General features: G+C 36.8%; 1 protein-coding gene across 3 annotated transcripts in view; it reads left to right on the top strand.

The window, feature by feature from the left end:
- The window catches only part of USP24 (ubiquitin specific peptidase 24), a gene marked incomplete at its 5' end in the record, with an annotated part of 147,880 nt that overhangs the window by 69,979 nt on the left and 65,843 nt on the right, over nt 1–12,058 (top strand). For all 3 annotated transcript variants that reach the window (XM_082356212.1, XM_082356214.1, XM_082356213.1), the window contains 12 exons: nt 204–311; nt 974–1,123; nt 1,768–1,899; nt 2,767–2,878; nt 4,369–4,445; nt 5,431–5,571; nt 5,742–5,795; nt 6,741–6,856; nt 9,674–9,740; nt 9,881–9,991; nt 10,724–10,822; nt 10,906–11,079. In XM_082356212.1, the coding sequence (XP_082212338.1) occupies nt 204–311; nt 974–1,123; nt 1,768–1,899; nt 2,767–2,878; nt 4,369–4,445; nt 5,431–5,571; nt 5,742–5,795; nt 6,741–6,856; nt 9,674–9,740; nt 9,881–9,991; nt 10,724–10,822; nt 10,906–11,079 (1,341 nt within the window). The remainder of the gene's footprint in view (nt 1–203; nt 312–973; nt 1,124–1,767; nt 1,900–2,766; nt 2,879–4,368; nt 4,446–5,430; nt 5,572–5,741; nt 5,796–6,740; nt 6,857–9,673; nt 9,741–9,880; nt 9,992–10,723; nt 10,823–10,905; nt 11,080–12,058) is intronic.

Below are 12,058 nucleotides of genomic sequence, written 5' to 3' on the forward strand. Positions count from 1 at the left end.
GGCTTTAGGATTGCATGCAGAATAAGAAGTTGAAGACTGAATTATGAGTGCATGGAGATAAACTATAAATGAGCGATGTGAAGAGAAAAATAATAGAATGTGTAACAATAAAACCTAATTGACTTGGAAATTTTTTATAGCTAATAAATTTAATCTGCTATTTATTTCTAAATTTAACTAATGTAACTTCTTTTTAACTCTAGTCATCTCAACTTAATAATCCCCAGTTTGTATGGGTAGTACCAGCTTTGCGTCAGCTACATGAAATCACCCGCTCATTCATAAAACAAACCTATCAAAAGCAAGACAAGGTAAGAGTATAGTTATATTTGATTATTATACAATTACTTGCATAACCTTTTATAGTAACAAACATCAAAAGATTGCTGAGTTTTGTAGTGACTGCATTACGGTTTTATGGTTATTAATGTAATTCATTTATATTACTTAATAATCTTGAATTTAAACATCATTCTGCTTTCATTTCTATGGAGCTTTTCCTTTGATATATCCCTAACTCATTTATTTTTTATTTCCTTAATTTACAAAGTAAGCCAGTGTTTAAAAGTTAATGGTATTTTAGAAATTAGTTTGAAAAGATTCAAAGACTTATTTTGTATTGTGAAAACATTAGTTTGCTTAGGAGCTAGAGCTTCCTCAATGTAATAGACTTGGGAAGAAAGATCTGGAAAAGTATGTAAGAAGTGAAATAGTTCTTTTGAAAGCCTTTTTTTTTTTTTTAAGAATCCCTTTTAGAAGCAGAAATTTACCAGGGAAGTTTATTAATTCTGTAGTAATTCCCTAGTAAATGTACATACCAGATTGATTTTATTTACTTTTATGTAGGAAATATGAGTGAAAAACTTTCTGTGTTTGCTATTCCTCAACTACGTGCTAAAATAGAAGCTTGTATGAAACTGATAAAATAACTGCACGTTCTCATACCATTTTTCTTTTTGTTGTTTTCTCCAAGAGCATTATTCAAGACTTGAAGAAAAATTTTGAAATAGTGAAATTGGTAACGGGAAGTCTGATAGCTTGTCATCGGCTTGCAGCAGCCGTGGCTGGACCTGGAGGCTTAACTGGTTCAACACTCGTGGATGGCCGATACACTTATCGGGAGGTATCTGGCATTGTGCTTTTGTTTCATGATTTACAGCATTCATTTGGCCTTTTTGCACTTGAACTATAAAAATAATATTTATTGGGAGTAACTCTAAAGAGGTAGCATGAGGTGTCTTTGTCATAATGGAACATTTTTGTATCTTGACTATAATCACCTCAAAATAAAAGTTCAGAAAATTGATATTTGTGGGTAAATCTTTCAGTAAATCACCCAAGATAACTGCATATGATATGGTAATAAAAATAAACATCTTTTCTTGTCTTTGATCAGAAATAATAACTGTCAGTTCTGTGGCTAATGGCTTTTGTTTTTCAAATCTAGTGGTTAGTAATATTGTTTATAAAAAAAATAGAAAAATACCTTAACTCACCAGTTGTGTTGTGGTATTTTACTCTGAGATTGCCGAAATTGTATTTTTTTGGCATCTAAAGTCAACTGAGTTTGTGTTAGACTTCAAGTAGTTTCTGCTACATTGTATTGTCAACTTGTAAACAGATTTCTCACATTTACTTTACCCTAAGTTATATGAAAAAGCATTAGGTAAAACTATTTTTTTAATTTCAAAGTTTTTTTGTGTTTTTAATTTTGCTTTTACATATGAATGCCTGGAGTTAACTAATTAGCATTATTTCTTTTTCCAGTATCTAGAGGCCCATCTAAAATTTCTGGCATTTTTCTTGCAAGAAGCTACTCTGTATCTGGGTTGGAATCGTGCCAAGGAAATCTGGGAGTGTCTTGTGACTGGCCAGGATGTTTGTGAATTAGATAGAGAGGTAAGAGGATATTGTGGATGAAGTAAGACAGCAGTGGGACTTAATAGTATTTCACTTTTTTGTGTGCATCTCACATTTTTGTGTGTGTCTCACATCTTCAATTCTAAACACTTTTCAATTTACTAAGCACACATTTATACTAATAGGCTAGGAACTGTAAGTGTTGAAAAGATATTTTATATAATATATATCTGTGATATAGACAAGTGTGTGAGATCTTTGGTAAGTCTGATACCATTCTGGATAAAACCAAATTCAGCCAAATGAGTACAGCAAAAGAATTCTTGGTGTGTCTTTTAGTATTTTTTTCCCTCCCATGAAACTAATTTTAAGTTAACCAGTAGAAAACTTTGAGTTCCTATAATGATGTTGTGTCCCGGAAACACTAAAGAAGGAACTGATACCTAGACAGATCTTTAGAACTAGAGTTACACAGCTGAAAATAGATTAAACCAGGAGCACCACACTGCTTTGACGTTTTCTAACAGTGAATGGCTGTTTCCTCATCTCATTTTGCAGAATAGTGTTAACTACATCATAAGATTATTGAAAGGACTAAGTATGTGACAGTGCCTAGCACAGTGCCTGGCACATAGTAAGGCTTATTAATAAATGTTGGTGGAAAAACCAAAGTGTAACAATTGAGTGAAAAGCATGAATATATATTTTCATTATCTCGAGGAAAGATTGCTGTAATTAACTGCTTTATTTAGTTCCAGAGTTACAACCAGTTCGGTTTTGAGTGGTATTAAGGCAATATAAATTTCTAAAGAATTAAAAATAATTTATCTTTGCTTTCCCAGTTTGGAATATGTATTTGCCTGAAATGGACTTTAGTTACAGGGTGATATTTGTCTTGATCCGCAGATGTGTTTTGAATGGTTTACAAAAGGGCAGCATGATCTTGAGAGTGATGTTCAGCAGCAGCTCTTCAAGGAGAAGATTCTTAAATTGGAGTCATATGAAATCACTATGAATGGTAGGGGAAAAAAACCTTAAAATCATTTTTTCAGTTCTTTAAGAATTTTATACTTTTCTTCTCAGCCCACTCTCAGAAGCAGCTAACCAGTTTGGGATATCCTTCTGGACTTTGCCTTATGCATATAAAGACATAGCTATATATACATATGTTTATATACACAGATAAATTTCTTTTTACATGAATGGTATTTTTAAATTATATAGGGTAATAATTGTTAAGCTGTCTTTTCATGAAATTACTTAGTACAAAAAGGATTCATTTAAGGTAAAGATTTGTCAAAGTATAGAAAGCCTCTTTTCAGTTGTTTCTTTTGAGTTTTTTTATTGATATGTATTTTACGTGCTATAAAATTTACTTTTTTAAGGTGTACAATAAGTGCTTTTCGTATATTCACAAAGTTGTTCAACCTTCACCATTTTTAATCTCAGGATATTTCCATCACCCCAGAAAGAAACCATGTAATAGTCACTCTCCATTCTCCCCTTTCCCCAACCTCTCATCTACTTTCTGTCCTTATAGATTATTCTAATCTGGACATTTTATATAAATGGAACCATATAATATGTCACCTTTTGTATGAATATTTGGCTTCTTTTATCATGCTGAGACATAATGTTTTCAGGGTTCACCCAGGTTTTAGCACGTACCAGAACTTCATTCCATTTTATGGCTGAGTAATACTTCATTGTATGGCAATAACACATTTTGTTTATCCATTCATCAGTTGATGGTCATTTGGGTTGTCACCACTTTTGGTTATTATCAATAATGCTGCTGTAAACATTCATATACAAGTTTTTATATACCTAGGAGTGGAATTGCTGTATCATATAGTAGACATTTGAGGAACTGCCAATCTGTTTTGCAAAGTGACTACAGCATTTTATAATCACACCAGCAGTATATGAGGGTCTGATTTCTTCACATCTTCTCTGATAATTATTATAAACTGTCTTTTTTTTTTAGCCATTCTAGTGGTTATGACATGGTATCTCGTGGCTTGATTTACATTTCCCTGATGACTAAGGATGATAAGCATCCATTCATGGGCTTATTGGTCATTTATATATCGTCTTTGGAGAAATGTCTATAAAAATCTTTTTCTCGTTTTTAAATTGGGTTATTTGCCCTTTTATTTTTGAGTTGTAAATGTTGTTTATATATTCTGCATATTCACTCCTTATCAGATACGTGATTTACAAATATTTTGTCCTATTCTGTGGGTTGGCTTTTCACTTTCTTGGTAGTCCTTTGAAGCACAAAAGCTTTTAGTTTTGATGAAGTTTATTTATTTTTTTGTCATTGTTGTTGCTTGTGCTTTTCATACCATATCTAAGAGACTATTGCCTAATTCAAGGTCTTGGAGATTTGTGCCTATGTTTTGTCCTAAGAGTTTTATAGTTTTAGCTCTTGATATACTTTGTCTTTTCATTGATTATCCGTGGTACCTAGAGTGCATGAATTTATCAGACATTCTATAATTTCAGGTTTTAACTTATTTAAGACTTTTTTTGAAAATGTGAATCTCTGTGATCATCGATTGAAAAGACAAGGAGCTCAATTGGTAAGTAACATTGTTTTCAAATCTAGAAAATTTGGAAAATCTAGTAAAACTTGACATTCAGCAAAAGACGTGTTATAATTGAGAGAAAACATGAGGTTCTTTTTTAAAAAGAATGGACACCTCCTTGACTGCGGTCTTCTGCATGGATGAGGGAGCTTCTCTTAGAGTGTGAGGAGGCTCCGTTTCCCACACAGGTGACTTCTCAGGCCCCTCTTTGCTTCTTGCTGATCTGGGGCAGCCAGCGGCCTCCTGTGGCTGGGTGAACGTGGAGCAGGGATAGTTCCAGCCAAGCTTCCAATCTCTCAGATCTAGCAGTTCACATGTACCTGAAAAAGTACCAAAATCTTCAATTCTGGGATCGCAGTGGCAAGGATTTGGGGGGAAATTTTTAAGAACAGACAAGGAAGCAGGAAAATGAGGACCTGTAGAAAGTATACAGCTTATGTTTATATTTACGTGAGCACCTTAAAAAAGAAAGGCAAAAAATAAGTCTTTTTCCAAGTCTGTTTCATTCATGACCTGACTTCCTAGGTGGTAAGAATTTTAACAAGATCTTATAAGGCCTGGATCCTGCCATTTCTAACTGAGCTTTGAGAAGACCAGATTGAGCCCCAAGGATTAGTAACTACCTCTAACCTGACTCTCTTTCCTTTGAAGAAAAGCTCCTGAAGAGGGTGCCCATGTTATTCCTGTTTTGTTTCTGCTTTAGTAGCCCATCTGGGTAGAGTTCTAGCTTAGGTTTAGGAATGTCTGGAGAAAAATCTCCATATCTGTCTTGGTTCCGTGGAAGTTGCCCAGTGTTTCTGTTGTTGGTTGTTTCTTGTTTTAAAGTTCCACATCAGTATAATGATGTTCTCGTATGTAGCTTGGTTTTTGCAGCCTTAATTCATTTTGAACGTGAAGAGGTGTGGAGTTACAGTGTAGCAGAAAATAATTGTAATTTTGTGACCTTGGTGTGCTGTATACTTTTCTTTCTTTTGAACAGTATGTAGAAAAGCTGGAATTGATAGGAATGGATTTCATTTGGAAAATAGCCATGGAATCACCTGATGAAGAAATTGCTAATGAAGCTATTCAGTTAATCATAAACTACAGTTACATTAATCTAAATCCTAGGTTAAAGAAGGTGGGTATTTAAGGAAAGAAGGTACACAAAAAAGCAGAAAATAATATATTTTTAATTGCTAAGTTGGCATGCCTGAAAGTCAGGCTTCTTTATTTTGACATTTTATCCTTAACGATGATTACAACTAAATGCTAGACTAATTTTAATTTCCATATACCTCTTACTTTTAGGATTCTGTATCATTACATAAGAAATTCATTGCTGATTGCTACACGAGATTAGAAGTGAGTAGCAAATTTTATTTAACCTGTTTTTGAAATAAATGCTTTGGGGTTTTTTTCCTTTTATAATTTTGTGTTTTGAGATCATGTATAATGTTGATATTTGTAGCTGGATCCTACAGGAAGAATTTGCTAGCAGTACCGTATTGTGGACATAGGGAACAGGCATTTGCCCTAATGCCCACAATGTAGAAGTGTATTTTACAGGAAATCCTTCCTTCTCCCTCCCCATTCCTTTTCCCTGCTCCACCCACCCACCCCACCCCCACCCCCTTTGGGGTATAGAAACTGTCTTCAGAAAATAGGTCTACTGTACTTTCCACATTTCTGATAGATTCTTTTTCTCCTTTTTCTGTCCAGAAATTTTATACAAGCACTTGCTTCTTTTCCCATCCTTCCACATGGGTCACTTTGTTTATATCATAAATGCTATTAAAGGCCATAGCAGCACACTCAGTAGTGTGTAGTGTTGTAAAACTTGACATTCAGCAAAAGACGTGTTATCTTTGTCCACTAGAAGCCTGCAGTGTAATACTATCTCAATAAGTTAAACTTTCTGATGATGAATATGTGCTGGTGATGAATCTGTACAGGAAGGAGTTCCCAAGTTGTGACTTCCATCCAAATATGCCATCATAAAAACATTTAAAGTATTCAGGTATCCCTAAATGAGGTGCCATGTAAGTATTAACACATGTAGAATGGTAGTTCTCAATTGTCTCCCAGGGGACATTTGGCAATGTCTGAAGACCGTTTTGATTGTCACAACTAGAGGTGTCCTACTGGCACCTAGTGGTAGGTGAGTGGTGAATAGAAGTCAGGGATGCCACTGAACATCCTACAATGTCCCCGACAGTCTTCCACAACAAAAAAAGTTTCCAGCCCAAAATGTCAATAGAGCTGAGGTTGAGAAACCCTGATATAGAGTGATGATTTTCTGTTTCGTAGGCAGCCAGTTCAGCACTTGGTGGCCCCACTCTGACACACGCTGTGACCAGAGCAACAAAGATGCTTACAGCAACTGCCATGCCAACTGTAGCCACGTCAGTCCAGTCTCCATACAGGTAAGTGATTGCAGAAGTTACAACGAATGTGCGACACCTAAATGTAGATCAGCTTAAAAAAAATAATTGGAATCTTTTCTTTCCTTTGGAGATATCTCAGTTAATTGTTCATTTCCTCATTTTATTTTGCATAAGCAAAATGAAGTGGAATATGATGATTGATTAATATTGTACATTATGATATAATCATAGTTAAAATGTTTTACTTAAAATCATTTTTCAAAATAATTTTTAATAAGAACTTTAGCCCCAAATATTTGTGTTAAAACTTTGAACTGACATCTCTTAATCACATTGTTGTGTTGAGTATTTTCAGATGTTGTCAGTGAAATCTGAGTTCAGTGTTATAGGTCTTTGATATAGTAAGGAGAATAGATGAGTATTTAGAAACATTAGATTGAAGTAACTAAAATACTTTTGCGGAGTTTTATGTGCCTTTCATTACTGGTAAGCATCCCCCATCCCCCCTCCCCAGTCAGTGATGCTCAGGAAACCTTGGCAGGTACTCAGAGAAGGGCTCCCTCTCTGTGCCTCACTCTGCTGCCCCCTAGAGGTTGGTGCTCATAAAGTCTTTTTCAACTCCTGGAACCGCTTTATGTGTTTACGTATGTATGTATTTATTTATTTCTCTTTATTCACAGTTGGGGATATTCCTTTCTTTTTAAAGCCATCCTTTAGAAGAGGAGTCAAGGCAATATCCTTGCTCACATTCTTCTTCTTTATCTTCTTTTTTTAAATGAGCTGACTACTGTGTAGTGATACATTATTATTTTTTTTAATTATTATTTATTTATTTATTTATTATTTTGTGGGGGGGCTGTGTTGGGTCTTCGTCTCTGTACGAGGGCTTCCCCCAGCTGCGGCAAGCGGGGGCCACTCCTCATCGCGGTGCGCGGGCCTCTCACTGTCGTGGCCTCTCTTGTTGCGGAGCACAGGCTCCAGACGCGCAGGCTCGGCAACTGTGGCTCACGGGCCCAGCCGCTCCACGGCATGTGGGATCCTCCCAGACCAGGGCTCGAACCCGTGTCCCCTGCATCGGCAGGCAGACTCCCAACCACTGCGCCACCAGGGAAGCCCAGTGATACATTATTAATATGAAAGAAGCCAATAGAACTCAACCTTCTTGGACCTCTTTTTAAAATGACAGAAAGTGATTATAGATTCAACTCATGATAAGAACACTAACATGACTTTTGCATTCCCACATTCTTGGAAGTGTATCTCAAATAGACTTTCATTAAGAATTCCTAATTACATGTTTATAAAATGTAGTCTATATCTATGACCTAGGTCCTTAACGATTCATCTGTCTGACAAATCAGACTAGAAATGCACTTATAAACTATTGGATTGGGATTTCCAAACTGCTGCTTCTTTAAATAAGCATGCTTTTTGTTTGTCTTTTCTAACTGCTTTGTATTCTGAATCATTTCATATTTGACTATTACAGAACAAAACCACATGATAGTTTTTAAATATTCTCTTTATAAACCCTAAACAGAGTTACTAAGAATATGTAATTTCAGAGTTGCCTTTGAACAACATGTAGTTTTTCTCATTCACTAGTCTTAAAAGAACTTTTCAGTGACCATAATTGTTCCACTTATGGGAGGAAGAGTTATTCTCTCATTTGTACAGTGTTTGCAGTGCTGTCTGTGGTTTAATTCATCATTGAGGCAAAATAAAACAGTTCACTCAACAATTCACTTGTTAAGCACTTAAATATTTCCTAAAGATTTTCCATCTGAATATCAAGTTCTGGTTTCTGCCCGTAGACTGAAAGAATTTAGAACTCTGTTAAATGTGTTTAACCAACTCTTTTTAAAGTGAAATTTCCAGTACTGCTAATCAGCATACTTATTGTTAGAAAATCTGAAAACTTTCCAGATTTAGAAATACACCTGTACAGAATACTTAGACTCTCTGGAATAGTAAATATTTAAATTAAGGGCACTTGGATTTTCATTTGTTAGTGTTAACACATGTAGTGTTTAATAAAGTGTGGAGCTGTGACTGTACAAGCTGCTGAATGTTGGAGTCTTGTTATTTCAAATGATAAGATTCCTTAAGTCTAACCAAAAGAGGCCTCAGGTCTCACTTTCAGATTCTGTGAGAGTGCCACAGTTCCTTGCTGTGTGTTTTCTGTTCCAGAGGTGGTTATGCCTCTTGATGTGTGTTGATTTCTTAAGTACTTTGAAAACCCTTGGGATAACAAATTCTTACATTGTATGTTTTAACTATACAGACCTAGTCACTTGAACCAGATGAACAATTTTTTTCGTCCTTTTCTTCTGCCTCATTCTTAGGCTAAGTAAAACAAACAGCAGCTCTCATTTGTGGCATACTTAATGGTTTGCATTTGTCTTCTAAATTTCAGGCAGTTCAGAACTTAGTCAGATTCTTTGTGTTTACAGAATTATGTGGCATATCTTAGTTGTAAGATTATGAGATTCAAACTCACTGATCGTTCATTCTTGGTGGATTGGTAGACAAATAAGCCTGCAGACCCAGAGGAGACCCAGGTCCTCTATTTATGGGACAACTGTTTAAAAAAAGAAAAAGAAGAAGAAAGAAAAGAACAGGAAAGGAAACATGGGGAGGGGCAGGCTTCTGCCCCATATTCCATCTGTGTGCGACAGCTGTGACCTGCTTGAACCACCTCCCCCTTGAGTGAAAAGGAAGTTTAGTCTTTGCAGAATTCAGTCTTTGACCGGAGAGGGCTAATTGTGATTGTGGTTTTGGTGAAATAGACTGAAATTGAGCTCAAGTCAGCAGTTCATTTCAAGTATTTTCAAAAAAAATATTTTTAATTCATAGATCCACTAAACTTGTAATAATTGAGAGATTGCTGCTTCTGGCAGAACGCTATGTGATCACTATAGAGGTAAGCCTCTCTTCTTTGTAAAACAACTTTATCATCCTATAATTAGTCTCAATGTGTTAGGAGTGTATTTTTGTGACATTTAACAGTGGCGCTGTGCATCTCACTTGCTGTATCTTTTGACTTGCTGTATCTTTTTCAAGGATTTTTACTCTGTTCCCCGAACTATTCTACCTCATGGTGCCTCATTCCATGGACATCTTTTAACTCTTAATGTTACTTATGAGTCTACCAAAGATACCTTCACTGTAGAGGTAGGTTTACATTAAGCTCTGAAGCCATTTCCATATTGTCATGTTATTTTCATAAGAACACTGTTGATTGAGATTGAACACTGTTGTTGATTTAGCTGCATGAATGACTATTCTAAAAGCTGTTTGGAAAACAAATTTAGAATAAAGACCTGAAATGAAAGGAAGCTGATAGAGTATAAGCAGACTCATAAGTAAATACATAATATCAGGTGATAATGAGTGTTATAAAGGTTAAAAAAGAAGACAGCAGGATAAGATGGGTATACATGACATATTTTAGGTAAGAATGGAGAGGGAAGGTCTCTGAGGTGATCACATTTGAACAGAGACTTGAATGAAGTGACAGAGTTAGCCATTTCTGGGGAAGAGCATTCCACACAAAGGGAGCAGCAGGTACAAAGGTCCTGAGGTGGGAGTTTGTTTGATTTATTCAGTGACAAGGAAAGTGGCTGGTGTGACTAGAGCACAGTGAGAAGGTGGAGAGTGGAAGACACTCCAGTGGAAGAAGGACTTGAGATTTCATTCCATGCGTGCTGGGGGATGGAGTATGGAAGAGAATATTTAATTACTGCAGGAGGGAAGCCTCACAAGGGCAGGATTCTTGTCTTTGGGTTCTCTGCTGTGTTCCCAGGTTCTGGAACAGTGCCTGGTACATAACAGATGCTCGCTAATAGTTGTTTAAATTGATGAATAAGGGAATTACTCAGAACAGTGTTTCATTTCATTTTACAGGCTCACAGTAATGAAACCATAGGGAGTGTCCGGTGGAAGATAGCCAAGCAGTTGTGTTCTCCAGTGGATAGTATACAGATATTTACAAATGATAGTCTGGTAGGTGTAAATAAACATTTTGTGGCACTTTAGTCTAATATCAGTATTTTCCTTCTCGATAATTAAGAAACCATTTTTTACAGCTGACAGTGAATAAAGATCAAAAGCTCCTCCACCAGCTGGGCTTTTCTGACGAGCAGATCCTCACAGTAAAGACTTCTGGCAGTGGGACCCCGTCTGGGAGCTCCGCAGATTCCTCAACCAGCTCCAGCAGCAGCAGCAGCGGCGTGTTTAGTTCATCATATGCCATGGAGCAGGTATTGAGCAATAATATTCAAGTTCAAAACAAGAACGTAACATCATTAAGTTTTGCCTTCGGCCCTTATAGATTTGCACGATTATGTCCTTTTCTCTCAGACAAGTCCTGCCCCTTCAGAACTGTATCACTGAGAAATGCTGGGATTCAGTGGGGAGAAGAAGATACACAATTTGTCAGTCTTCTGAACCACAGAATCTTCTGAGTCTGAGTGATTCTGCCTGGCCACTGCTTGCTGCTCCTCTCATATATCTCTCTTCATTGATTCATTGATTTTCCTCTCCTGGGTCATTCCCATTAACATTCAAACGTGCTGTGCTATTTCTACCATCTTTTTAATAAACCTTTTTTCACCCCAATTTCAGCTTCAGTTCCTGTCCCCATTCTCTCCATCCCAAATCAGCGAAGCTCCTCGAAAGGGTTGTCTAAGCTCTCTTGACCCCTCTCGAAAATAAACCCTGCAAGGTAATCTGTCATGTCCACCTCTCAATCCTCATCTTCTTGACATTTCAGCAGACTTGATCCATGTGATCACTTCCCCTTGGAATACTTTTTCCCCTTGGCTTTCAGGACCCCCCTGGTTCCCCCTTCCCGCTCTGGTTCTCCCTCTTTGGTCTCCTCTGCTGCCTCCTTTTCATCTCCCCGATCTGTGTACAAAGAAGTTCCCTGGCTCAGTCCTTTGACCTTTCCTCTGTCTACGCTCATTCCCTTAGGAATCTTATCCAGTTTCAAAGTGTTATATATTGTATGTGTATTGATAACACCCCAATTTTTACCTTTAGCTTGAAGTCTAGGTACATGGAACCAACTAGTTAACCAGCATCTCCTCTTAAATGTGTGATAGACGTCCCAGTCCTAACATCCATAACTGAGCTCCTGATATCCCCTTTCCCACGACCTCACCCCTAACCCAAAGCTCTTCATCCCAGTCTTGCCGTATTTCAGATAATGCCTATTTCATTCTTCTAGTGGCTCATGCC

The sequence above is a fragment of the Balaenoptera borealis genome (genome assembly GCF_965194805.1).
Source record: "Balaenoptera borealis genome assembly, chromosome: 1".
Lineage (NCBI taxonomy): Eukaryota > Metazoa > Chordata > Mammalia > Artiodactyla > Balaenopteridae > Balaenoptera > Balaenoptera borealis.